The 27,563-nt window shown below is 51.5% G+C and overlaps 1 protein-coding gene across 6 annotated transcripts in view; it reads left to right on the forward strand.

Annotated features, from left to right (window-relative positions):
- MYH14 (myosin heavy chain 14) overlaps nt 1-27,563 on the forward strand; it is a 101,671-nt gene that overhangs the window by 59,523 nt on the left and 14,585 nt on the right. For all 6 annotated transcript variants that reach the window (XM_010369535.2, XM_030913285.1, XM_030913282.1 and 3 more), the window contains 17 exons: nt 1,511-1,642; nt 2,805-3,011; nt 6,065-6,202; nt 6,502-6,625; nt 7,239-7,410; nt 10,945-11,157; nt 11,705-11,849; nt 13,034-13,240; nt 13,443-13,547; nt 13,636-13,788; nt 15,000-15,248; nt 19,936-20,148; nt 23,218-23,430; nt 24,656-24,817; nt 26,048-26,176; nt 26,959-27,047; nt 27,292-27,415. In XM_010369535.2, coding sequence (XP_010367837.2) covers nt 1,511-1,642; nt 2,805-3,011; nt 6,065-6,202; nt 6,502-6,625; nt 7,239-7,410; nt 10,945-11,157; nt 11,705-11,849; nt 13,034-13,240; nt 13,443-13,547; nt 13,636-13,788; nt 15,000-15,248; nt 19,936-20,148; nt 23,218-23,430; nt 24,656-24,817; nt 26,048-26,176; nt 26,959-27,047; nt 27,292-27,415 — 2,775 coding nt within the window. The remainder of the gene's footprint in view (nt 1-1,510; nt 1,643-2,804; nt 3,012-6,064; nt 6,203-6,501; nt 6,626-7,238; nt 7,411-10,944; nt 11,158-11,704; nt 11,850-13,033; nt 13,241-13,442; nt 13,548-13,635; nt 13,789-14,999; nt 15,249-19,935; nt 20,149-23,217; nt 23,431-24,655; nt 24,818-26,047; nt 26,177-26,958; nt 27,048-27,291; nt 27,416-27,563) is intronic.

Genomic DNA, 27,563 nt, shown 5'->3' on the forward strand with positions numbered 1-27,563 from the left:
GAGGCTGAGGCAGGAGAATGGCGTGAACCCGGGAGGCGGAGCTTGCAGTGAGCAGAGATCGCGCCACTGCACTCCAGCCTGGGCGACAGAGCGAGACTCCACCTCAAAACAAAACAAAACAAAACAAAACAAAAAACTGGCAGGGCATGGAGGTGTATGCCTGTAATCCCAGCAGTTTGGGAGGCTGAGGTGGGTGGATCACTTGAGGTCAGGGGTTCGAGCCCAGCCTGGCCAATATGCTGAAACTCCGTCACTACTAAAAATACAAAAATTAGCTGGATGTGGTGGTGGGCGCCTATAATCCCAGCTACTCGGGAGGCTGGGGCAGGTGAATCACTGGAACCTGGAAGGTGAAGGTTGCACTGAGCCAACATTGTACCACCGCACTCCAGCCTGGGTGACAGAGCAAGGCTCTATCTCAAAAAAAAATAAATAATAATAAATAAATATTTTATTTATTTAGGGTGGCCTGTAAAGTCTCAAATATTTCCTGGCTGGCCCTTGAAGAAAAAGTTTGCCTACCTTAGCTGTTGGGGGTTGGGGTCAAGTAGGATTTGATTGGCATCAATTCAGAAATGTGAATGATGCCTGTGAAAGAGGCTAGGAGTTGGGGCAGAAAAGAAGAGAATAGAATGGATACAGAATTGGGTGGAGAGGACAAGAATCAAGTAGACTTGTGTAGAACGGAGTAGAATATGATAGAACAGAATTTATCAGGGCGGATCTCACTTAGCAAGGGGAGCGAGCTTCTGTGAAATGCTTGTTTCAGTACTGTGTGTACCTCTGTCACGGCAGCCTGAAGCATGCCATGTAAAGCTCATCTCTCACGAAGGATCTTGGACTAACAGGCTTAAGAAACACTGGCCCTTGGCCAGGCACGGTGGCTCATGCCTATATCCCAACACTTCGGGAGGCTGAGGCGGGTGGATTACCTGAGGCCAGGAGTTCGAGACCAGCCTGGCCAACATGTCGAAACCCTCTCTACTGAAAACACAAAAATTAGCCAGACGTGGTGGCACACGCCTGTAATCCCAGCTATTCAGAAGGCTGAGGCAGAAGAATTGCTTGAACCTGGGAGGCGGAGGTTGCAGTGAGCTGAGATCGCACCACTGCACTTCAGCCTGGCAAGAGAGTGAGACTCCATCAAAAACAAAAAACAAACAAACAAAAAAAAGGAAGGAAGGAAAGAAGGGAGGAAAGAAAGACTGTTCCACAGAATAGCAGCGGCCACAGTCCACCGTGCCTCTTGGATGTGGAGGGATCCTTTAGCCAGCCAGATAGATTAGATAGATCAATAGTGTATTTAGTGGTGCTTGCCTGTACCTGTCAGTGTTCTAGGCCTGTGACCAAGGACTGTTGCCAAGGCGGAGACACACAGCTAATAGGTGGAGGAGATGGGATTTGAACCCAGAAACTCAGACCCGACCAAGAGTGTGAGGCCTTGGCTCCTGGGTCAGGTGGCCTCGCACCTTGGAAGTCAGCCATTCCATCCCCTTTCACCTCCACCTAGGTGAAGCCACTGCTGCAGGTGACGCGGCAGGATGAGGTGCTGCAGGCACGGGCCCAGGAGTTGCAGAAAGTTCAGGAGCTACAGCAGCAGAGCGCCCGCGAAGTTGGGGAGCTCCAGGGCCGAGTGGCACAGGTGAGGGGGCGGGGGCAGGGCGTGGGGGCGTGTCTTGGGGGGCGGGGCTGTGTCACGTGGGTGGAGCCAGGTGTGAGGGGCGGGGCTTCTGAGCCAGCCTGTGCCCAGGCAGGGCTGTCAGGAGGATGGGAGCAAAGCTAAGGTGTACTGAGGCCTGGCGGGGATTGGGGCTGTTTAGTTTGGTTGAATCGTGACGTGCAGGGAGCAGGGCCCTGGGGGTGTAGCCAGGGTATGGGCCGGGTAGGGGTGGGGTGGGAGAGTCCTGCAGAGCCAGAATGGAGCTGGGCTGTAGGATCTGGGCGCAGGGACCTCAGCTGTGTCCGGGCTATGGTATGCAGGCGGTGGACTTATAACTGTTTCCAGTATTTGGCTATCTTAAAATAATGCTAGAACATTTGGGAGGCTGACGTGGGCAGATCACCTGAGATCAGGAGTTCAAGACCACTCTGGTCAACATGGTGAAACCCCGTCTCTACTAAAAATGCAAAAATTAGCCGGGTGTGGTGGCGCACGCCTGTAATCCCAGCTACTTAGGAGGTGGCTGTTGCAGTAAGCCGAGATGGTGTTGCTGCAATCCAGCCTGGGTGACAGAGTGAGACTCTGTCTCAATAATAATAATAATAATAATAATACTAGAACAAACCCCTTCTTGAGCATTTTTCTGTTTGCCTTTTCTGCATTATTTTCTGTGGTTACATTTCTAAGTATGGAAGTATTAAATGAAATGTGAGATGGTAGAAAGACCCTTAGGGGGTTATTTGAAGGATGGACTGGAAGGGGAAAGGCTGGAGGCTGGGAGGCTGGGGGGGGAGGCTGGGGAGGAGTCTGGAGAGAGACAGGTAAGAGAAGGCAAACCTGAGCCTGTTGGGGCTGTAGGGACAGAGAGGAGGGGCCAGAGAGAGCAGGGGTGCAGGCTGATGACTGTGAGAGGTGAGGGAGAAGGACATCCCCAGGATTCTGACTTAGTGATTAGGGGGATATGGGCTCATCCTGAGACGGGGACCTGAGGGGGAGGAGGTGGGGACACTGTGTCCTCTCACCCCTCAGTACTGCCCTGAAGGCCTTAAAGGCCAAAGCAAGTTACAAGGCAGCAGCAGGCACCTGGTGCAGGTTGCCCTGGGAGCACTACTCTCTGACCACTAACTTCCCACACACTCCCCAGCTGGAAGAGGAGCGCACCCGCCTGGCAGAGCAATTGCGAGCAGAGGCAGAACTGTGTGCAGAGGCCGAGGAGACGCGGGGGAGGCTGGCAGCCCGCAAGCAGGAGCTGGAGCTGGTGGTGTCAGAGCTGGAGGCTCGCGTGGGCGAGGAGGAGGAGTGCAGTCGTCAGCTGCAAACCGAGAAGAAGAGGCTTCAGCAGCACATACAGGTCTGGCCCCCTGCATGCCCACCAGGCCACCCTCCAGACCCCTCTGTCTACACCATCCACCTTTGCTTCTGCAAACCATGTGTCTTTGGGCCACGAATTTGTAGAAAACTCAGTTCTAAGTGAATTTGCAAAAAGTATACATTTTTTTATTCAGATTACGGGAGACCCTAGAATGTGTGAGCTTCATGTATGGGTGGATCCAGACGTCCAAGTGATATATTCAGCTTCAGGCATGGCTGGATCCAGGCGCCCAAATGCTGTCCTCAGCTTCGGGCATGGCTGGATCCAGGCATTCAGGCAATGTCCTCAGTACTCCCCCTCTCTCTATCTCCTGGCTTCATTCACGGGCAGGCTGCCCTCATGGTTCCTCTTCAAAATCTAGTGTGTATTTTACACTACAGCACATCTCAATTCAGATACTAAATTCTCATTGGAAACACTTGACCTGTATTTCAGTTTCATAATTTCTGCAGTTTATAAAAACTAGATTCACATGACCAAGTTGTTCCAAACATGCTTAAAAAGCTTTTCAGTGATTGGGTGTCTCGTTTTAAATTTAAAATAAGTAAAATTAAATAAGACAGAAAATTCAGTTCATCAGTCCACATCAGCCACATTTCAAGGGCTCAGTAGTGTTTTTTTGTTTTTTGTTTTTTCGAGACAGTCTCGCTCTGTCACCCAGGCTGGAGTGCAGTGGCGCCATCTCAGCTCACTGCAACCTCCGTCTCCCAGGCTCAAGCAATTCTCCTGTCTCAACCTCTACAGCAGTATCTGGGATTACAGGCATGTGCCACCACACCCAGTTAATTTTTTTGTTTTTAGTAGAGACAGTGTTTCAGTATGTTGGCTAGGCTGGTCTCGAACTCCTGACCTCAGGTGATCTGCCCGCCTCAGCCTTCCAAAGTGCTAGGATTACAGGCGTGAGCCACCGTACCCGGCCCAGTAGTGTTTTAATCAACTTCTCTTGACCGAGGGTGGGACCGAGGGTGGGATCCTTCCCTAGGTTTATGGGGATGGCTGAGCACACAGCACCGGACACCAGACAGGTGAGATTGATTGACAGCAGTTTCTTGAATATTGAATATTCACAGCCTGACGGGCCAACACCACACCATTGACACCCACATGGGTGTTGCCCTCAAGAGCAGAGTGAACAAGCAGGGGCTGTGGGAAACAGGCTTCATTGCAACAACAGGTGGAGGTGACTCCTGGGTACTGTGGGAAAATGCGATTGGTTTGTTTCAGTAATTCCATGGGCTGGCAGGGAGCTGGAATGTGCTTCTCAGGGATAAGCAGGCACTGTGCCTGGTCCCCAGGATAAGGAGGGTCTCCAGGTAAGGCTGGGGGACCTTATCTGGGGGAGCAGAGGGAGTAGGAGGACTTTTGTTTAGGCCATTTGAGGCCCCTCCTACTTTTACCAGATGTCAAGGCCACACATAAAATTGAGTCTTGGCTGGGTGCAGTGCCTCAATCTGTAATCCCAGCACTTTGGGAGGATATCTTAAGCCCGGGGATTCAAGACCAGCCTAGGCAATGTGGTGAAACCCTTTCTCTACAAAAACAAAAACACAAAAATTAGCCAGGCATGGTGTCACACGCCTGTAGTGTCATCACGGCTACCCAGGAGGCCTGAGGTGGGAGGAGCACCTGAGCCCAGGAGGTCAAGGTTGCAGTGAGCTGTGATGGCACCACTGCACTCCAGCCTGGGTGACAGAGTGAGACCTTGTCTCAAACAATAAAATAGGCTGGGCGCGGTGGCTCATTCCTGTAATTCCAGCACTTTGGGCGGCTGAGGTGGGTGGATCACCTGAAGTCAGGAGTTCAAGACCAGTCTGGCCAACGTGGTGAAACCTCATCTCTACTAAAAATACAAAAAATTAGCCAGGTGTGGTAGCAGATGCCTGTAATCCCAGCTACTCGGGAACTTGAGGCAAGAGAGTCGCTTGAACCCCGGGAGGTGGAGCTTGCAGTGAGCCAAGATCGCACCACTGCGCTCCAGCCTGGGTGACAGAGCGAGACTCCATCTCAAAAAATAGTAATAAATAATACATAATTTAAAAAATAAAATAAACATAGTAAATAAATTATAGAAATGGGTACTGCCAATATGACAGTCATCAGGCACATTGGAAATCAAGACTCAACTTTATTTTTTGAATTTATTTTATTTTATTCTGTTTAAATTTTTTTTTTTTTTGAGATGGAGTAGAGACAGGGTTTCACTGTGTTAGCCAGGATGGTCTCGATCTCCTGACCTCGTGATCCGCCCGCCTTGGCCTCCCAAAGTGCTGGGATTACAGGCGTGAGCCACCGCACCCGACCTATTTACTATATTTGTTGTTTATAATCTGTATCCCTAACCCCCACACAAGAAAGTGATTTCCACAAGGATAGGTGTTCATATTTTTTTCAGAGGCGAGATCTCGCTCTGTTACCCAGCCTTCAGTGCAGTGGTGCGGTCATCTCTCACTGCAGAAGGCCAGGAACTTTTCCCATCCTCAGTGTCTAGAACTGTGCCTGGCATACACTAGGCACTCAATAAATGCTTGTTGAGCTAATGAATGAAATGGGAAAGCCAATAAAGGTTTTTTTTTTTGTTTTTTTGTTTTTTTTGAGACGGAGTCTCGCTCTGTCGCCCAGGCTGGAGTGCAGTGGCCGGATCTCAGCTCACTGCAAGCTCCGCCTCCCGGGTTTACGCCATTCTCCTGCCTCAGCCTCCCGAGTAGCTGGGACTACAGGCGCCCGCCATCTCGCCCGGCTAGTTTTTTTTTGTATTTTTTTTAGTAGAGACGGGGTTTCACCATGTTAGCCAGGATGGTCTCGATCTCCTGACTTCGTGATCCGCCCGTCTCGGCCTCCCAAAGTGCTGGGATTACAGGCTTGAGCCACCGCACCCGGCCGCCAATAAAGGTTTTATCCTTCCCAGCCTCACCCGGGGTATGCACCTCTCTGAGCCACCCCGGGGATCCGCAGACTATCCCCGTCCGCATCCTTCCCATCACGCTCCATCTGTTGGCCCGTGTATGCTCACTCCTCCTGCCTCCCCTCCCCAGGAGCTAGAGGCTCACCTTGAGGCTGAGGAGGGGGCACGGCAGAAGCTGCAGCTGGAGAAGGTGACGACAGAGGCAAAAATGAAGAAATTTGAGGAGGACCTGCTGCTCCTGGAAGACCAGAACTCCAAGCTGAGCAAGGTTGGGGGCCTGAGGGCAGCTGGGAAAGTGGGGAGCGGGTGCGTTGGTGCATTAATGAATGGTGAACTTCAAACCATGGCGGTTACCACACTGCGCTTCTCAGGTGTGCACTGGTGGGGGTGGGATGGGTCTATAGACCCCAGGGAATGGGAAGAAGAGGGAGGTGTAGGGGGAGGAAGGTCAGAGAAGGGTGAATAGGAGCAGAACCATAGATGAGAACAACACCAGAAGCTTCAGATCAGGTAGGGGCTGCTCCTGGCCCGGCTCCTGACTGCACCTCACCCCACCCCACCCCTCAGGAGCGGAAGCTGCTAGAAGATCGCCTGTCGGAGTTCTCATCCCAGGCAGCTGAGGAGGAGGAGAAGGTCAAGAGCCTCAATAAGCTACGGCTCAAGTATGAGGCCACAATCGCAGACATGGAGGGTGAGCTCCCGCCCAGCCAGTGGGGAGCTGTAGGGGTCTGTGTGTGCTCTGATGGGGGACTTCAGGCAAGCTCCATGTGCTACAGGGCCTCAGTGGCTGTGTCTGCTAAATGGGATAGGAAGGAAGGCTCAGGGCGGATTGAGTGTCCTCCCAGCTCTTGAGTTCTTCATGCATCTCTAAATCCAACTCCCTTTCTCTCCGTGGTGTCTTGGGTTATCCTACTTTCTTCCCATCTGACTGCTCCACTGTCTGTCTCTTTCAGACACGTTTTTGTCTCCCTGTCCCTTCCTGTTGACTTAGAATCAGAAACAGAAAGGAAGGGGCACAAGGAGGAGGCAGGGCTGTGGACACAGGGCAGAGAGTCAGAGGGAGGAGGCATGGGCTGTCAGTGGGGATGAGGAGGAGAGGACAGTGCGTAGGTGTCTGGCCGAGGGTCTAGGACAACATTGTGGGGAGAGTCCCCGAGATAGATGGGGAAGGTGGGAGGAGGAGAAGGTGTTAAGGGAGGTGCTGAGCGTAGCCTTATATGTGGCTGGGGGCCTGTGGTCTCTGTGGGAGCGGCTGAGTGTGCAGGCCTGGAGTCCTCATGCGTGGCCCCCAACCCTGCCTCCAGACCGCCTACGGAAGGAGGAGAAGGGTCGCCAGGAGCTGGAGAAGCTGAAGCGGAGGCTGGACGGGGAGAGCTCGGAGCTGCAGGAGCAGATGGTGGAGCAGCAACAGCGGGCAGAGGAGCTGCGGGCCCAGCTGGGCCACAAGGAGGAGGAGCTGCAGGCTGCCCTGGCCAGGTGCAGGGTGGGGGGCGGGCTTGGTGGGGCAAGCATGGGGTGCCCAAGTCAGAAGCTCCTGGGTGCAAACCCTGGTGGAGCCACTCACCAGCCACAGACAAGCCACATCCCTCCACACCTCAGTGTCCCCTTCTGTCAAATGAAGATAGCAAGAGTTCCGGGCCCACTAGGTTAAGCGAAAAGTGGAACAAGACTCTATGTGTCTGGTAACTTGCATAACAGTGCACAAACGGAACAAGAAAATGCTATTTCTAGGCCAGGTACGGTGGTTCATACCTGTAATCCCAGCACTTTGGAAGGCCAAGGCAGGTGGATCACTTGAGGTGGGGAGTTTGAGACCAGCCTGGCTAACATGGCGAAACCCCATCTCTACTAAAAATACAAAAATTAGCTGGGTGTGGTGGCAGGCACCTGTAATCCCAGCTACTCAGGAAGCTTAAGTACGAGAATCACTTGAACCCGGGAGGCAGAGGTTGCAGTGAGCCGAGATCACACCACTGCGCTCTAGCCTGGCAACAGAGCAAAACTACGTCTAAAAAAAAAAAAAGCTATTTCGGCCGGGCGCGGTGGCTCAAGCCTGTAATCCCAGCACTTTGGGAGGCCGAGACGGGCGGATCACGAGGTCAGGAGATCGAGACCATCCTGGCTAACACGGTGAAACCCCGTCTCTACTAAAAATACAAAAACTAGCCAGGCGAGGTGGCGGGCGCCTGTAGTCCCCAGCTACTCGGGAGGCTGAGGCAGGAGAATGGCGTGAACCCGGGAGCCGGAGCTTGCAGTGAGCTGAGATCTGGCCACTGCACTCTAGTCAGGGCGATAGAGCGAGACTCTGCCTCAAAAAAAAAAAAAAAAAAAAGCTATTTCTTCCTCTTCCCCCCTTCTTGGCCTCCCCACACCAAACAGCCCAGAATCAGCTGAGATTTGACAGGTGGCCTATGTTAGGAATCATAATAATTCTATTTACACTCATTCACAATAATTGAGCTCCTACTGTATGTCAGATGTGCTTAGTATTTCAGATGCTTTTTATGCGCTGTGCTCCATGCAATCTAAGACCTCCTTGATTACAAGTACAACTGAATTTCAGAGATGTTAAAATGTGAAAAACTGTGCATCTTAGAGTTGGTGGAACATGGTGTGTGTGTTGGGGGGGGTTAAGAACATAGATATATATATAAAATTTTTTTTAAGATGGAGTCTTGTTTTGCTGCCCAGACTGGAGTGCAGTGGTGTTATCTTGGTCACTACCACCTCCGCCACCCAGGTTCAAGTGATTCTCATGCCTCAGCCTCCCAAGTAACTGGGATTACAGGCCCCCGCCAACATGCCCAGCAAGTTTTGTATTTTTAGTGGTGACGGGGTTTCACCACGTTGCCTAGGCTGGTCTCGAACTCCCGACACCAGGTGATCCACTTGTCTCGGCCTCCCAAAGTGCTGGGATTATAGGTGTGAGGCACTGCACCTGGCTGTGAACACACATCTTTGAGTCTGACTTCTGGGTTGGAATCCTGGCTTCGCCCCTTTCTAGTCATGTGACCTCACCCAAGTCACATCACCTCTCTAGCCTCAGTTTTTTCATCTATAAAATGGGTTAATTATAGACGCTACTCCTAGGGTTAGTGTGAGGGTTAAAGAAGAAAGTACTCCTCAGACGCTTGGCATACCCTGAGCCCTCAATAAATGCCAGATGTTTCTGTTACTACTTTTATTACTCTTGCTACTTTTTTTTTTTTTTTTTTTTACTGAGGTGAAATTCACATAAAAGTAACCGTTTTTTAAGTGTACAATTCAGTAGATTTTGCCCATTCACAATGCTGTGTAACCATCACCTCTATCTAGTTCTAGAACAGTTTCCCTTTTATTGAGATGGAGTCTTGCCCTGTCGCCCAGCCTGGAGTGCAGTGGCGTGATCTTGGCTCACTACATCCTCTGCCTCCTGGGTTCAAGCAGTTCTCCTGCTTCAGCCTCCCAAGTAGCTAAGACTATAGGTGCCCACCACCACACCCAGCTAATTTTTGTATTTTTAGCAAGGACTGGATTTCACTATGTTGGCCAGGCTGGTCTTGAACTCCTGACCTCAGGTGATCCACCTGTCTCAGCCTCCCAAAGTGCTGGGATTACAGGCATGAGCCACTGTGCCGGCCTCCAGAATATTTTTATCACCCCAAAAGGAAACCCTGTATGTATTAAGCAATCACGGCCGGGCACAGTGACTCACGCCATAATCCATCACTCTGAGAGGAGGAGGCAGGAGGGTCCCCTGAGCCCAGGAATTCAAGACCAGCCTGGGCAATATAATGAGACCCTGTTTCCACCAAAAACTTTAAAAAATTAGCCAAGCATGGTGGCGTGTGCCTGTAGTCCCAGCCACTTAGAGGACTGAGGTGGGAGGATCATTTGAACCTGGGAAGTCGAGGCTGCAGGGAGCCACTGCACTCTGGTCTAGGTGACAGAACGAGATCCTCTCTCAAAAAAAAAAAACAAGCAGTCACTCCCCATCCCTCCTTCTCCCCAGACTGGCAGCCTCTGATCCACTTTCTGTCTAAATAGAATTTGCCTATTCTAGATATTTCATACAACATGTGGCCTTTTTGTGCTTTATTTTTGTCATCATCCCCCCAGCAACCCTGGTAAAGGAGAGTGTTCATTGTCATGTCCTCCCACAAACCAGGACCCTGCCCTTCTTAAGTCACTTGCCAGAGCAGGGGGCCAGGAGAGGATACTGAGCCAGGCCTGTGTGGCTCCCTGAGCCATTAACCCCCAGGTCCCAGTTGATGCAGCCCCTGGATCCAGCTTCTCTTTGCAATGACACTGCATGAAGGGACAGGAAGCCACATCCCTGTGAGAGTTACAAGGAGGAACTCCGGGGCAACCCAGCCACTCACGGACTGGGTAGCCTTGGCAAGTGCTTTCTCCGTGCTGGGCCTCAGTTTCCTCATTTGGCAGGAACATTAAATGAGGTGATACAAGTAAAGCGCTGGCATGAGGCAGGAACTTACTAAGTGTCTCCAACGATTACTGTTGCTGTCATTCCCACTTTATAGCTAAGAAAACTGAGGTTCGAAATGAGTCAGGCTGGGCGAAGTGGCTCAGTCCTACGATCTCACACTTTGTAAGGCCGAGGTGGGAGGATGGAACCACCTCCTGGCTCGAGGCCAGGAGTTCGAGACCAGCCCTGGGCAACATTGTGAGACCCCGTCTCTTTGGGGAAAAAAAAAAATTAGCCAGGTGTGGTGGACCACAACTGTGGTCTCAGCTACATGGGATGCTGTGGTAGGAGGATCACTTGAGCCCAGGAATTTGAGGCTGCAGTAAGCCATGACTGCACCACTGCACTCCAGCCTGGGTAACAGAGCAAGACCCTGTCTCAAAAAAAATAAATTAGTACTGGAGTCAAGTACCCAGTGGCAGAGATAGGATTCGAACCTGGGACTGGCCACCCCCAAAGCCCACATCCAGCCTCTCTGTCCCCAGAAATCATTGCCTCGCCCTTGCCTGCCCCTGTACCAACTCCATGGTTCTTGTCACCTCCAGGGCAGAAGACGAGGGTGGGGCCCGGGCCCAGCTGCTGAAATCCCTGCGGGAGGCTCAAGCAGCCCTGGCCGAGGCCCAGGAGGACCTGGAGGCCGAGCGCGTGGCCAGGACCAAGGCGGAGAAGCAGCGCCGGGACCTGGGCGAGGAGCTGGAGGCACTGCGGAGCGAGCTGGAGGACACGCTGGACTCCACCAACGCACAGCAGGAGCTCCGGTGAGGCCCGGTGGCAGCCGCTGTCACAGCCTGTGCACGTGCAGGGCTGGGGGAAGGACTTAGGTGCAAAGTCTCTGTCCTTACAGAGGCTTACGGTTCAGTTGTTCTTGAACCACCAGTTCTAGGCCCAGCCTGGTCAAGCTGGGGACAGAGATGGGTCAGACCCAGGTGTTACCCTTGGGAATTTCCAGTCTCAGGGGAGGCAGATTCAGGCAAAGACAATCTCAACCCAGAACAAGGGGTGCTTTAGTGGAGTGACACAGGGCATTGTGGGTGCTAACTGAAGACTCCTAAACCAAGTCTATGGGAGATCCAGGAAGACTTTCCTGAGGAAGGGCGTTTTGGATAAGGGTTTTGAAAGGTGAATAGGAGTTCACCCTTAAAGCCACACTCCTTCCACAGTGTCACCACCCAGATCTCCTGGGGAGCATAACATGAGGCTCTTATGTTTTTAGGAAACATGGAAAGGAGAAACAACCAGCTCCCCCAAAGCCCCTGCCTTCCTCTGCTCTGAAATTCTCTTCCCCTCTCCCTTCCCCCAATAAAGGTCCAAGAGGGAGCAGGAGGTGACGGAGCTGAAGAAGACTCTGGAGGAGGAGACTCGCATCCACGAGGTGGCAGTGCAGGAGCTGAGGCAGCGCCACGGCCAGGCCCTGGGGGAGCTGGCGGAGCAGCTGGAGCAGGCCCGGAGGGTGGGTTGGGGCAGGGGAACAGGGCGGAGGGGCCACGGGGAGGGCAGGGCAGGACGCGGGTTTGGAGGCGGTACCGCTGGCTGGTTCTAGGCCATCTCATCTCTCTGGGCTCCTTTCCTCACGTATTCACATGCAGCTATCATTCAGCAAGCATGAATAGGGTGTGGACTATATTCCAGGAGCATTGCTGGGAAATCAGCCATGAACCCAACAACCAGCACTGCCTTCCCTTGTGGAGCTTTCCTTTTAGTGAGAGTGGCAGAGAGTAAACGACATAAACACCTTCAGTTTATATCGGGGTGATAAGTGCTGTGGGGCCGTAATGAACAGAAAAAGGGGATCAGAATTCTAAGGCGGGTGAGTTTTTAAGTAGAGAGGCTGCAGAGGTACTCTGTGAGAAGGTGATATCGGGGTAAAAAACTGAGGGAGTGGCCGGGCACGGTGACTCATGCCTGTAACTTTGGGAGGCTGAGGCAGGCAGATCACTTGAGGCTAGGAGTTCAAGACCAGCCTGGGCAACATGGTAAAACCCCATCTCTACTAAAAATACAAAAATTAGCTGGACGTGGTGGTGCACACTCCTGTAGTCCCAGCTACTCGAGAGGCTGAGGCAGGAGAATCACTTGAACCCAAGAAGCGGAGGTTACAGTGAGCTGAGATTGCGCCATTGCACTCCAGCCTGGGTGACAGATCAAGATTCCATCTCAAAAAACAAACAAACAAACAAAAAAATGGGCCAGGCGTCGTGGCTCACGGCTGTAATCCCAGCAGTTTGGGAGGCTGAGGCGAGTGGATCACCTGAGGTCAGGAGTTCGAGACCAGCCTGGTCAGCATGGCGAAACCCCATCTCTACTAAAAACACAAAAAATTAGCTGGGTGTGGTGGTGGGCACCTGTGATCCCAGCTACTTGGGAGGCTGAGACAGGAGAATTGCTTGAACCCGGGAGGCAGAGGTTGCAGTGAACAAAGATCACACCATTGTACTCCAGCTTGGGCAGCAAGAGTGAAGCACTGTCTCAAAAAAAAAAAAAAAATGAGGGAGGGAGGGGTGAACTATTTGTGCATTGGGAGAAGTGTGTTCCAGGCAGAGGGAACAGCCAGTGTGAAGGCCCTGAGAGGGGAGTGTGCCTGGCCTGGTCCAGGAAAGGCCTCACAGATCTTTGCTCATCTCCTTCCCACACCAGGGCAAAGGTGCGTGGGAGAAGACGCGGCTGGCCCTGGAGGCCGAGGTGTCCGAGCTGCGGGTGGAACTGAGCAGCCTGCAGACTGCACGTCAGGAGGGTGAGCAGCGGAGGCGCCGCCTGGAGTCACAGCTGCAGGAGGTGCAGGGCCGGGCTGGTGATGGGGAGAGGGCACGAGCGGAGGCTGCTGAGAAGCTGCAGCGAGCCCAGGTAAGTGGGGTGTACACCTAGGAGCGGAATTGTTGGGTCATGTGGGAACCCTATGTTTAAGCGTCTGAGGACCTGCCAGACTGTTTTCCATGGCAGCTGCACCTATCACATTCCCCCTAGTGTGGGAGGGATTTGAGTCACATGGGGTCGCTGAGTGGAAGCCACAATTAGAGGACTTCATTCCCCTGTCCCTTCCCTGCAGGCTGAACTGGAGAATGTGTCTGGGGCGCTGAACGAGGCTGAGTCCAAGGCCATCCGTCTTAGCAAGGAGCTGAGCAGCACAGAAGCCCAGCTGCACGACGCCCAGGTGACCCTGCCTGCCCTTCGGCTCCACCGTCACCCTCCCCTCCTTTCCTCCTGACCACACCTGACATTGCCGTCTCCTCCATTTACAGGAGCTCCTGCAGGAGGAGACCAGGGCAAAATTGGCCTTGGGGTCCCGGGTGCGAGCCATGGAGGCTGAGGCAGCCGGGCTACGTGAGCAGCTGGAAGAGGAGGCAGCCGCCAGGGAGCGGGCAGGCCGTGAACTGCAGACCACCCAGGCCCAGGTGAGCAGCCCTACGTAAGACCTTCAGGGAGGCACAGCCCGCCTCACTGCTTCTCCTGGGTTCCCCAGCTCAGGGACGGCCACGCGGCCCACCTTCACATAAGCCAGACCCATGGATGCCTTTCTCATCTCTGATTCCCCTTTACCCCCCACAGCCTGTGCCCAGCCCTGGCTCTCCTGCCCCCTGACTCTCAGCCTCATCCCTTGTCCCAGCTCCAGCTCAGCCCCAGCTCCAGCACCATCCTCTCCCACCTAGATCCTCCTCTTGGCCTCTGGGCCTCTGACCTCTCCCCTAACAGCTCATCCTCTACACAGCCCCAGAAGCTTCTTTCTTCACCTGGAGCTGACCCTGTCCCTCCCCTGCTCACAGCTCTCCCATGCCTCCCCAGTACCCCTAGACAAAGTCCATGCCTCTTAGTTGGGCATGTGAGGCCCTGCAATCTCTGGTCCTTCCTCTGTCTTTAGCTGTATTCATCTCTGTCACTATTTTCCTATTTTATTTGAAAAAACCCTTTTATTTTTCCAGACTTAACATTAGGCTCCCCTGTGGGAAGTTTCCTGACCCCTCTTCTCTTTCTCCTCTGTCCCAACTCCAGTCACCTTGGGCTGGGACTTTCTCTGCCAATGAGTCTCCCCACCAGACTGAGAGCCCTTGCAAACTAGAATCCCATTAGAGTTAGATCCAGGTCTGTAGCACAGCCCAATATAGAGCCTCATGTATGGTAGGCTTGGAGAAATGCTTATTGAATGAATGAGTGATGGTGCTTGCCTGCAGATATCCTTCAACTGGCAAACTCCTATGCATACTTCAAGACCCATCTCAAATGGTCCTCCTTCAGGAAGTTTCTCCTGAATGTTCTAAACAGATTCTGAGCCCTTCCTGTGGACTTCCATAGCTCCCATACTGCTACCTTAACCCTTATCGCCCTGGCTGTGATGCTGTGTCTCCCCCAGCAGACGAGGGGCTCCCCAGGAAAGACTTCAGGTCTGATTCATCTCTGTGTCTTGGAGGGAGTCATTTTAATTCCCTGGAAGAACTAGGGCTCATAGTACTCACAACTTCATACCACTCAGAGGCAGAAGAGCCCAGCAGAGTGACCCTTTTCCCTCTTCAGGCCTCAGTCTCTTCATCCTGGAAATGGAGCACCACCAGTTCACACCTTGGTCACTCACGGCTGTGACCACCAACCACCTTCTCTCTCCTCCCCTCAGCTCTCCGAGTGGCGGCGGCGCCAGGAGGAGGAGGCAGGGGCACTGGAGGCAGGGGAGGAGGCACGGCGCCGGGCAGCCCGTGAGGCCGAGGCCCTGACGCAGCGCCTGGCAGAAAAGACAGAGACCGTGGATCGGCTGGAGCGGGGCCGCCGCCGGCTGCAGCAGGAGCTGGACGACGCCACCATGGACCTGGAGCAGCAGCGGCAGCTTGTGAGCACCCTGGAGAAGAAGCAGCGCAAGTTCGACCAGGTGGGGCACCTCAGTTCCCCCAGCTGGGGAATCAGCAAGTCCATCTAGGCTTCCCATGGTCATGGTGAGGAACCAGTAATCCGTCATGGCTCAACTAGGCAGTTGTAGTGGACCAGGAAGCAAGACCCTTCTTTGCTCTGGGCCTCTGTAAAATAGGACATCCCTCTGTCCTGATTCATGCCTCTTGTCACAGCATAATTCATCGTAGCACCCACATTTACTTTCAAAGCTGCCCTGGTTTTTGGATGACAAAATATACGAATACCTTCAGTACCCCAGAGGTTGCCTATGAGAATTAAATCAAATAACTCATCTCACTTCTGCTGATTCACTGGGTACCTCAGGCAAGTTGCTTTTTCCATCTCAGCTTCAGTTCACCCTTCTAGAAAATGGCAATAACACCAAGCATCTGGCAGCCTGAGGATGCAATAAAAATCAGAGAACCTCAGAGAGCTCAGATCAGGCAATCCTGAGGTTCAGATCCCAACTCGGCCTCTTGATGGCTGTGTGGCTTGGGCAAATTGCTCAACTTCTCTGTGCTTTATTTTATTCATTTAGAAGATACAGTGTGAGGCCGGGCACGGTGGCTCATGCCTGTAATCCCAGCACTTTGGGAGGCCAAGGCGGGAGGATTGCCTGAGCTCAGGAGTTCACAACCAGCCTGAGCAACACGGTGAAACCCCGTCTCTACTAAAATACAAAAAATTTGCTGGGCGCGATGGTGTGCGCCTGTAGTCCCAGCTACTCAGGAGGCTGAGGCAGGAGAATTGCTTGAACCCGGGAGGTGCAGGTTGCGGTAAGCCGAGATCGCTCCACTGCACTCCAGCCTGGGCGGCAGAGCAAGACTCCATCTCAAAAAAATAAAAATAAGAAATTTAAAAATTTAAAAAAATTGTCATTTCCCTGTGGGTGGTGCAATATGTTTTTCTGGCTGACTTACAATTTCTCTCTTTATGTTTGGTTTTTAGCAGTTTGACTATGATATGCCCAGCTGTGGGTTTTTTGTATTTATCCTGCTTTAGATTCACTGTGCTTCCTGTAGCTGTGGGCTGATGTTTTTGATCAAATGTGGAAAATTTCAGGCATTATTTCTTCAAATATTTTTATCTCTCACTCTCTCTCCTTCCCCTTCTTCTTGGACTCCAAATACATATGGTTTGGTTATAATACTCTTCTACAGGTCATTGAGGCCTTATTAAATTTTTGCATCTTCTAGAATTTTATATAAATTATTTTCACATAAATCTCTTTTGGGATGGGCTTATTTTACTAAAAAAAAAAATTTTTTTTTTTTGAAACAGTCTTGCTGTGTCACCAAGGCTAGAGTGCAGTGGCACGATCTCAGCTCACTGCAACCTCCACCTCCCGTGTTCAAGTGATTCTCGTGCCTCAGCCTTCCAAGTAGCTGGGATTATGGGTGTGCACCACCATGCCTGGCTAATTTTTGTGTTTTTAGTAGAGACGAGGTTTCACCATATTGGCAAGGCTGGTCTCAAACTCCTGGCTTCAAGTGATCCACCCACCTCGGCCTCCCAAAGTGCTGGGATTACAGGAGTGAGCTACCGCACCTAGCCTCAGAGTAATTATTTTGAGATCCATCCATATTTTTGCATATCAGTAATGTATTCCGATTTTTGCTGCTCAGTATTATTCCTGTGGTCTAGATCAGCCACCTTTTGATATTCATTAACCTTTCGATGAACATTTGGGTTTTTTCCAGTTTGGAACTATTATGGATAAAGCCTTAGGCTTTCTCAAAGGTGGTTTTAATTAACATTTCCCTAATGACCAGTGATGTTGAGCATCTTTTCATATGCTCATTTGCCATCCATATATCTTATCTGCTGAAGCGTCTGTTCAGATCTTTTGCCTATCTGTTAATTAGGTTGTTTGTTTTCCTATTATTGAATTTTGAAAATTCTTTACAGGCCAGGTATGGTGGGCTCGTGCCTGTAATCCCAGCACTTTGGGAGGCCGAGGGGGACGGATCACCTGAGGTCGGGAGTTTGAGACCAGCCTGACCAACATGGAGAATCCCCATCTTAGCCGGGCGCGGTGGCTCAAACCTGTAATCCCAGCACTTTGGGAGGCTGAGACGGGCGGATCACGAGGTCAGGAGATCGAGACCATCCTGGCTGACACGGTGAAACCTCGTCTCTACTAAAAATACAAAAAAACTAGCCGGGTGAGGTGGCGGGCGCCTGTAGTCCCAGCTACTCGGGAGGCTGAGGCAGGAGAATGGCGTAAACCCGGGAGGCGGAGCTTGCAGTGAGCTGAGATCCGGCCACTGCACTCCAGCCCGGGCGACAGAGCGAGACTCCGCCTCAAAAAAAAAAAAAAAAAAAAAAAGAAAAGAAAAGAAAAGAAAGTTCTTTATACATTCTGAATGCAAGTTCTTTATCAGATATATGCTCTGCAAATATTTTTGTCCAGTCTGTGGCTTGTCTTTCCATTCTGTTAGTCTTTCAAATAACAGAAGTTTTTAATTTTGTCCAGTTTATCAATTTGTTATTTTATGGATTGTGCTTTTGGTATTGTATATAAGAATTTTTTGCCTAACTCAAGGTCACAAAGGTTTTATCCTGTTTTTTTCTTTTTCTTTTTCTTTTTTTTTTTTGAGACAGAGTCTTGCACTGTTGCCCAGGCTGGAGTGCAGTGGCACCATCTCGGCTCACTGCAACCTCTGCCTGCCTGGGTCAAGCGATTCCTCCTATCTCAGCCTCCCAAGTAGCTGGGATTACAGACACATGCTACCACACCCTGCTAATTTTTTTTTTTTTTTTTTTTTTTTTGTATTTTTAGGAGAGACAGGGGTTCACTATGTTGGCCAGGCTTGTCTCAAACTCCTAACCTCGTGATCCATCTACCTCAGCCTCCCAAAGTGTTGGGATTACAGGCATGAGCCACTGCACCTGGCCTATCCTGTTTTTTTTTCTGGCAATCTTCCAGTTAAAAGTTTACATTTAGGTCTGTGATCCATCCTGAGTTAATTTTTATATATGATGCTATCATGCTCCATGTTAATTTTTTGTGAATATAGATGTCCAAGTATTCCAACACCGTTTGTTTGTTCTCCACTGACTTGTTTTTGCATATCTATTGAAAGTCATTTTTCTTCTTCTTCTTCTTCTTCTTTTTTTGAAGCAGAGTTTCGCTCTTGTTGCCCAGGCTGGAGTGCAGTGGTGTGATCTTGTTTCACTGCAACCTCTGCTTCCCAGGTTCAAGCAATTCTCCCACCTCAGCCTCCCAAGTAGCTGGAATTACAGGTGTGTGCCACCACACCTGGCTAATTTTTGTATTTTTAGTAGAGACGGAGTTTCACCACTTTGGCCAGCTGGTCTCGAACCCTTGACCTCAGGTGATCTGCCTGCCTCAGCCTCCCAAAATGCTGGGATTACAAGCATGAGCCACCGCACCAGCCTTTTCTTCTTATTTGAAGTTGTTTTGCCGCTTCTAGTTCCTTTGCATTTCCATATGTATTTTAGAATCAGTTTGTCAATTTCTACCCCAAAACAAAAAGCCTTCCGATTTGGAACTGTGTTGAATCTATACATCAGTTTGGGAAGAATTGACATCGTAACAATGTTGAGTTTTCTCACTGAGGAAGATGGTATATATGTCCATTGAAATACCTTAGAAATGTTTTTTAGTTTTCAGTGTACATCTTTGACATCTTTTGCCAGATGTATTTCTAAGTATTTCATGGTTTTATGTCTATTTTGAGTGATGTTACTTTCATTTCCATATTTTATTGCTAGTATGTAGAAACACAATAGATTTTTGTATATTGATCTTGTATCCCACAATCTTGGCTAAACTCACTTATTAGTGCTAACAGAATTTTTATATATTTTGTTGGATTTTCCGCATAGATGATCATGTTTTCTGTGAACAAAGGCAGTTTTACTTCTTTCTTTACTTTTTCTTTACCCTTCTAGGACCCAAATGCATGTATGTATGACTGCTTGGTACTTTTTTCAGGTTGTTAAAGTTCCATTAATTTTTGTTACAATCTTCTTTCTTTCTTTCTTTCTTTGCTCTGTTTGGATAATTTCTATTGACCGGTTTTCAAGTTTACTGATTCTTCTGATGTGTCCAGTCAGCTACTAATTTCATCCAATGACTTTTTTATTTCAGCTATTTCATTTTTCTATTCTGGCATTTCTATGTGGTTCTGTTTTACAGTTTCAAATCCCTCCTGAAATAATTCTGCCTCTTCACCCATTATATCTGCCTCATTCTGAAACTGATCATGAAGTCCTTGTGTGCACATTCTAATATGTAGGTCATCTGTGGGTCTATTTGTATGGACTGATTTTTCTCTTCACTATGAGTCCTGTTCTCTTTTCTTCTTTGCATGTTTTATAAGTTTGTTTGCCAATTACTGTGTCTTAAAAAAACAGTAAAGGTTGAAGTTCATTTTCTACTGCCACTCTTAACAGGAAGGAATACCCTTTCTTCTGTTGAGCATAGAGAGTGAGGGACTGATCAGTTTGATCCATTCAAGAGTTGAGCTGGTTTGGGACACGGTTGCAACTTTAATCCCTCTACCTCCCTCTTGTGTCTCTGCCTTTGTCTGTCTCTTTCTCTTTCTTTCTCTGTTCCTGGCTGCTCCCTCTTCCCGTTCCCTTGTACACTCCTTTCAGCTAATCTATTTCCCCCCACCCCATCTCCCTCAAACTGGAAGCTTCTGGCAGAGGAGAAGGCAGCTGTACTTCGGGCAGTGGAGGAACGTGAGCGGGCCGAGGCAGAGGGCCGGGAGCGTGAGGCTCGGGCCCTGTCACTGACACGGGCGCTGGAGGAGGAGCAGGAGGCACGTGAGGAGCTGGAGCGGCAGAACCGGGCCCTGCGGGCTGAGCTGGAGGCACTGCTGAGCAGCAAGGATGACGTCGGCAAGAGCGTGAGCAGGGCCCCCACTCCCCGGGACACACTGGGTGAGGGGAAGACACGTACAGGCATGTATGCTTTCACACACAGAACATGAAAACAACCAGCCATCAAAGTCATATATTCATGCACAAAGAGAACAAGAGGGCCGGGCACGGTGGCTCACTCCTATAATCCCTGCACTCCAGCACTTTGGGAGGCCAAGGCGGTTGGATCACCTGAGGTCAGGAGTTCGAGACCAGCTTGGCAAGCATGGTGAAACCCCGTCTCTACTAAAAATACAAAAATTAGCCAGGCATGTGGCGCATGCCTGTAATCCCAGCTACTTGGGAGGCTGAAGCAGGAGAATCACTTGAATTCAGGAGGTAGAGGTTGCAGTGAGCCAAGATCATTCCACTGCACTCCAGCCTGGGTGACAGAGCGAGACTCTATCTCAAAAAAAAAAAAAAAAAAAAAAAAGAACAAGAGGAGGACTGTTTACCAAACATTTGCGTTCGTATACACACACACAGATACACACACACAGTGTGAAGAGATCTTCCACCAAATATGTGCGCTCATGCACACGCACAGAAAGCAAGGAGAGCCATTCACCAGAGGTAGATCTTTGTGTAGACATTCACGGAACATGAGGAGAATCTTTCATCCAGCACATGTGTTCACACACAGAACACGAGAGCTGCTCACAAAGCACACATGCTCACATTTGTGTACATGGGATATGAGGAGAATCTTCTATTACTTGTTTTTGTTTGTTTTTTGTTTTGTTTAATTTTATTTTTGAGATAGGGTCTTGCTCTGTTGCCCAGGCTGGAGGGCAGTGGTGCAATCATGGCACATTACAACCTCAGGCTCAAGCAGTCCTCCTGCCTCAGCCTCCCAAGTAGCAGGGACTATAGATGCATTCCACCATACCTGGCTTTTTAAAATTTTTTTTGTGGAGATGGGGTCTTGTTGTGTTGCCCAGGCTGGTCCTGAACTCCTAGGCTCAAACAATCCTCCCACTTCGGCCTCCCAAAGCATTGGGATTACAGGCATGAGCCATTGTACCTTGCTGAGAATTTTCCATTAAATAAACATATTCATGTGCATATGTACACATACAGCATGAGAAAACTACTCACCACACATATGTGTGAATGCTCAGAGAACATGAAGACAATTTACTACAACACACAGCCTGAGAACCACTCCCCAGACATGACTATGTGCATGCATACATACACAACACACACACACATGCACACACAGTGTGAGGACTCCCACTTTGCCTGCCACCAACCCCACTGAGCACGCACAGACTCTCCCACCAAGCCTCTGTCTTCCCTGAACTCATAAATCCCTCCAGGGCCTGTAGGATGGTGCCCCAAGGCTGCTCCCAGGCTCTCCTCACCCAGCCAGTGTCCCAGCCTTCTGAGTGGTCAAAATGACCCGCCACAACCTCCACTCCATCCTTCCTTCATTCATCCTCTAAATACATTTATGGATCACACCCAGGGACACAGGCCACCCTCACTAATGATGGGAGGCACTGGCAGAATTTGTTGAGCTCGTGAACAGACGCCATCTCGACATCCTTATTTCTTTATTTTCCCACCCATGCACTTCTAGGAGTCCAATGGATGAGGGCTTTATCTAGACATTGATCTGATTTTGCTTTTAGCCAGGCCTAGAGAGAACCCTCTCTCCCTGACACAGACCTGGCCTGCGGCCCTAGGGATAATGGAGCTAAAACCTGGCTCGTACTTGAGCCGTTAAGGTCTGTCCCTTGGGAAAAATGTCGTTATTTGTAGTGACTCCAAAGGCCCCTGTGGGAAACAGGATGTTGACAGGAGAAAGTCTGATCCCTTCAAGTAAACAAAATAAATTGGCTGGCTGGGCGTGGTGGCTCAAGCCTGTAATCCCAGCACTCTGGGAGGCTGAGACGGGCGGATCACGAGGTCAGGAGATCGAGACCATCCTGGCTAACACGGTGAAACCCCGTCTCTACTAAAATACAAAAAACTAGCCGGGCAAGGTGGCGGACGCCTATAGTCCCAGCTACTCGGGAGGCTGAGGCAGGAGAATGGCGTGAACCCGGGAGGCGGAGCTTGCAGTGAGCTGAGATCCGGCCACTGCACTCCAGCCTGGGCGACAGAGCGAGACTCGGTCTCAAAAAATAAATAAATAAATAAATAAATAAAATAAAATAAATTGGCAACTACCAAATAGGAAGGGAGGCTAGAGGGCCCATTCCAAGGACTGAAAGTAGAAACTGTCAGTGACCAGAATTGTAATGAGTATCATGTGGGCAGTGGTGATCCACAGACATAGGCCCTTCTCTGTGAAACTCACCGTCCAGTGCAGGAGGCAGGTGTTGCACAAAAAGCCACCTAAGCAAATGTCAAATGACCACTGTGACTAGGACTAGGTACGAGAGGGGCCCCAGTGCCAGGAGCATGGGTAGCAGAGAGGCCCTGATGGATCAAGAGAGGCTTCCCTGAGGAGGTGTGGTTAAGTAAGGAGAGGAGTGAAGGGGGAGTCTGAAAATTCATAAGCCCAGCTCTATTTTCACAGTGTTTGGGGTTTTAATTCATACCTCCCTGAAGGATCGGGGACCCTCCCAAACAGAAAACCCAATACAAGTAGATAGTAGGTTGGTGACACCCTGGGGAGTCTGGCAGACACCAGCACTGATGACCCTGGAGCTACCTGCCTTCGACCCATTCACACAGGATTCCCGAAGATGAATTCCCAGTGAGTGAGCTCACAATGCAAAATTACAAAACTCAGAGGGAATAATCCACCATGAGTGAGAGTCAGCTGACCTAACAGATGCTTGTATTAGACTTTGAAGTGCTTCAGCTAATAGAATTATGAGGCATCAGTTATTCGTGAAATACATTTTGGGATGATGCTGAATGAGACACCTAGGAAGGAGTCGCTCAGTAGATCTTGAATGGATGAATGAACAAACTAGGATGGGCACACTGACTTGCCACCTCCCCGTCCTCCATCAAAGCTTCCCCTACTCTACCTAGGTTTGTAACCTCCTCTGCCTCAGTAACCCAAGTGCCCAGCAGCCACTCTCCCTCCCCACCAGGTGCATGAGCTGGAACGAGCCTGCCGAGTGGCAGAACAGGCAGCCAATGATCTGCGAGCACAGGTGACAGAACTGGAGGATGAACTGACGGCAGCCGAGGATGCCAAGCTGCGTCTGGAGGTGACTGTGCAGGCTCTCAAGACTCAGCACGAGCGTGACCTGCAGGGCCGTGATGAGGCTGGTGAAGAGAGGCGGAGACAGCTGGCCAAGCAGGTAATGTCACACGGAAGGCCACAGGGTGCTGCTCCAGCTGGGGTATGCCATGGTGTGTACAGACAGCAAGAAGGTCAGCAAGGGGTCTCCCCGACCCACCCACCACTCTGTCTCCCCCACCCTTCCACTGCTCGGTGTCTCCCCACCTGCCTGCCACTCAGTGTCTCTCCACCCGCCTGCCACTCAGTATTTCTACTAGTCTCTCCTGCCAGCCAAACCATCTTCCTCCCACAAAAGCATCTTCCTATTCCCCAACCTGTTAACCTGCCATGACCCATTAACCCACACACATATCCTGTTGACCTGTTGCTGTACCCAATCATACATCCTCCATCCACCAAACAAACCATTCATCCATCCATCTGCTACCCCATCTATTCAACCACCCCAACCGCCCACATACAGCCTCTCCCCCAACCAGCGCTAATACCCAGCCAATGCCATGTCCAACTGCTCCATCTACCCAGTTACCCCCTTCCAACCCATCTCCTCTCCCCAACCCAACCCCTCCCCTATTTACCCAACCCCAGCCCCTCAGCACCCCCTGCTGACTCCACTCAGTCACTCACTCACTGACCTGCTCATCTGCCCTCCCCTCCATCCATATCCTTCCCCAATCCAGTCAGTCATTGCTCCCTCCCTTCCTTGTTTATTCCATTGCTCTCTCCCTCCCTGCAGCATTCATTCATTACTCATTCAGTCCAGGAACTTCCCATGTCTTCCCTCTACTAGGTGGTGAGGAGCAGGGGCAGCTCTGGGTGTCAGAAAGACCCCTCTGGAGCCATGTGGGCAACAGACTTGGGGAAGAGGGTGCCAGAAGCTGGGGAGGCAGGGAAGAGAGGTGAACGGGTGACCTAAGGCCAGGAGTCTCTGCGGGGTTTTGTCTCCAGTAGCCCCTTTGACTTAGACATGGCTGAGTGTCCAAGACTTGGACCTGGAGGCACTGGGAAACCATGGGAGGGCTATGAGTAGGGTCAGCTCTGCAGACGTGTTGGAATGGGCTGGAGGGGAGAGATGAGAGGCTAGAAAGGAGGCTTAGGTGAGATGGGGGACTGAGCTGGGGCAGTGGAGATAGAGAGGGGACCAAGTAGGGAGAGTCAGGGGGTGAAAGGAATGGGGCTTGCAGTCTGGGCAGGAGCTCCAGTGTAGACATCCATGTCCCTAGCACGCAGAGGGAGGCTGGGTTTCCTGTCCCTGACCCAGTCCCTCCTGACCTCCTCTCCAGCTGAGAGATGCAGAGGTGGAGCGGGATGAGGAGCGGAAGCAGCGCACTCTGGCCGTGGCTGCCCGCAAGAAGCTGGAGGGGGAGCTGGAGGAGCTGAAGGCTCAAATGGCCTCCGCCGGGCAGGGCAAGGAGGAGGCAGTGAAGCAGCTTCGCAAGATGCAGGTAAGGGCGGGGCGTGAGCTGTGCCCGGGAGGGGAGGCTTTGGTGTCTTTAAGCCCCGACCATCACTCCAGGGCCTGAGGCCAGCTGGGACCCTCCCTCTCAACCCACAGGCAGCATCCACATGGGTCGGCGCCTTTATAAACATCCATGCCCCAGAGGCTGGCTTCCTTCTTCTTACGTTTCACATTTCTTTCATTTAAAATGCTGCACTTTGAAGTCAAATTTCATTTTCTGTTTGTTTCTTTGTTTGTTTGTTCAGTTTTTTGTGTGTGTGTGTGTGTTTTTTTGACAGTCTCATTCTGTCGCCCTAGCCGGAGTGCAGTGATGTGATCTCAGCTCACAGCAGCCTCCACCTCCCAGGTTCAAGCGATTCTCCTGTCTCAGCCTCCCGAGTAGCTGGGATTACAGGCGTGCGCCACCACACCCAGCTAATTTTTGTATTTTTAGTAGAGACAGGGTTTTGCCATGTTGGCCAGGCTGGTCTCGATCTCTTGGCCTCAGGTGATCCACCCGCCTCCGTGGTTTTGTTTTTGAAGTGAAAATACCCTATGGTTTTTTGGCCAGACATGGTGGCTCACACCTGTAATCCCAGCACTTTGGGAGGCCAAGGTGGGCAGATAACCTGAGGTCAGGAGTTCAATACCAGCCTGGCCAATATGGTGAAACCCCGTTTGTACTAAAAATACAAAAATTAGCCAGGCATGGTGGCACGCACCTGTCGTCCCAGCTACTCAGGAGGCTGAGGCAGGAGAATTGCTTGAACCCGGGAGGCAGAGGTTGCAGTGAGCTGAGATCCCACCACTGCACTCCAGCCTGGGCGACAGAGCAAGACTGTCTCAAAAAAGTAAAAATAGAAATAAATAAATCAATCAACAGTAGGTAAACTGAGGCTCAGAGAGGGGCAGTGGCTGGCTCACGGTCACCCAGCAAGGATATGGCCAAGTTGTAATTCAAACCCACGTCTAACTTGAAGCCAGGCTCCATCAGGCTTCCAGCTGCCTTCTAGGCTCAGCCAGATCAACCTCCTCCCTTGAGGACCAGAATGGAGAGGCTGGCCCAAGGTCACACAGCAAGTGGCTTTATACACAGGAGCCCAGGTCTGCAGGGTTCGGAGAACTCCCTGCTTGTTCACGGGAGCTGAGGAGCCCCCGTCGACCTGGCAAGGGGGTGGAGGAGTTCCCTGTGCTGTGTGGCCAGGCTGAGCCCGTCTACCTATTCCATTCCACCCAGGCCCAGATGAAGGAGCTATGGCGGGAGGTGGAGGAGACACGCAGCTCCCGGGAGGAGATCTTCTCCCAGAATCGGGAAAGTGAAAAGCGCCTCAAGGGCCTGGAGGCTGAGGTGCTGCGGCTGCAGGAGGTGAGGCTGGGGTGGGCTGGGCCCTGGGACAGGAAGCTGGGAGGTGGGCAGGGCTAACCTCAGGGCCCCTGGGGTGTGATGCTGAGGAGGTGGGCGTGGCTAACCACAGGGACCCTGGATGTGAAGCTGGGGAGGTGGGCGGGGCTAACCACAGGGTCCCTGGGTGTGAGGCTTGGGAGGTGGATAGGGCTTACCATGTGGCCTCCAATGCCAGGCTAAGAGCAGGAATTTTGTCCTAGGGCACTAGGGAGCCATGGAAAGATCCAGAACACAGGATGGGCAGGGTCAGCCCTGTAGCAGTTGAAATGGAGTGGGGAGATTGGAGGCACCAGAGGCTGTGGGAGGGGGAGTGGGAACAGGGAGAGAGAGAGAGAGAGCCCTCAGCCAGGACCAAGTGGATGCAGAGGACAGAGAAAGCAGTCAGAAGGCAGGAGGGAGGAGGCTATGGTGAGGGGGGCCAGAGGAGGGGAGGAGAGCACTGGGGGTCTGGCTCGGTGACTGGGGGACCCTGGAGGAGAGGAAGGTTTGAGAGGAGAACGTGTGTGCAGTAAAAGGTGGAGAGGGTGAGGGGCCGGGGGGTTGGGCTGCAAGAGGTGAGCACAGGTCAGGGGCTCAGGAGACAGATTTAGGAGATACCTGTAGATGTTATTCCAGGGTTACCCAGGGACAGCATGAGAAAAGAGCCAAGAGACTTGAGGTGTGAGGGACAGAGAAGGGGTGAGACCCGTGCCCAGGTTGCTTCTCCTCACCCCCACTGGCCGCCCCTCTCTCTGTCATCACAGGAACTGGCCGCCTCAGACCGTGCTCGGCGGCAGGCCCAGCAGGACCGGGATGAGATGGCAGATGAGGTGGCCAATGGCAACCTTAGCAAGTAAGTGCCCCAAGGGTGTGGAGGCTGAGGTGCTGCATCTGCAGGAGGTGAAGCTGGGGTAGGCTGGAGCTGGCTGAGCTCTGGCACAGGAAGCTGGGAGGTGGGCGGGGTTAACCTAGGGACCCCTGGGGTGTGAGGCTGGGGAGGAGGGTGGGGCCAACCACAGGGTCCTGTAGTGTGACAGGCAAGGTACCCTCCTCTGACTGTCCTGTCCTGTCATCCCCACCCCTTCCTGTCTCCCTAGGGCAGCCATTCTGGAGGAGAAGCGTCAGCTGGAGGGGCGCCTGGGGCAGTTGGAGGAAGAGCTGGAGGAGGAGCAGAGCAACTCGGAGCTGCTCAATGACCGCTACCGCAAGCTGCTCCTGCAGGTGAGTGAGACTGACTACCCCCACCAGCCTCAGTCCCCATTGACCTGGGACTGTAACCTTCAGTCCTCTTATTCAACAAATATAGAAAGGGGATATTTGAGTTGGGTTTTGAAGGTAGAATAGGAGTTCTTAAAAGGGTGGAAGGGCA

This window comes from Rhinopithecus roxellana, chromosome 12 (genome assembly GCF_007565055.1).
Source record: "Rhinopithecus roxellana isolate Shanxi Qingling chromosome 12, ASM756505v1, whole genome shotgun sequence".
NCBI lineage: Eukaryota > Metazoa > Chordata > Mammalia > Primates > Cercopithecidae > Rhinopithecus > Rhinopithecus roxellana.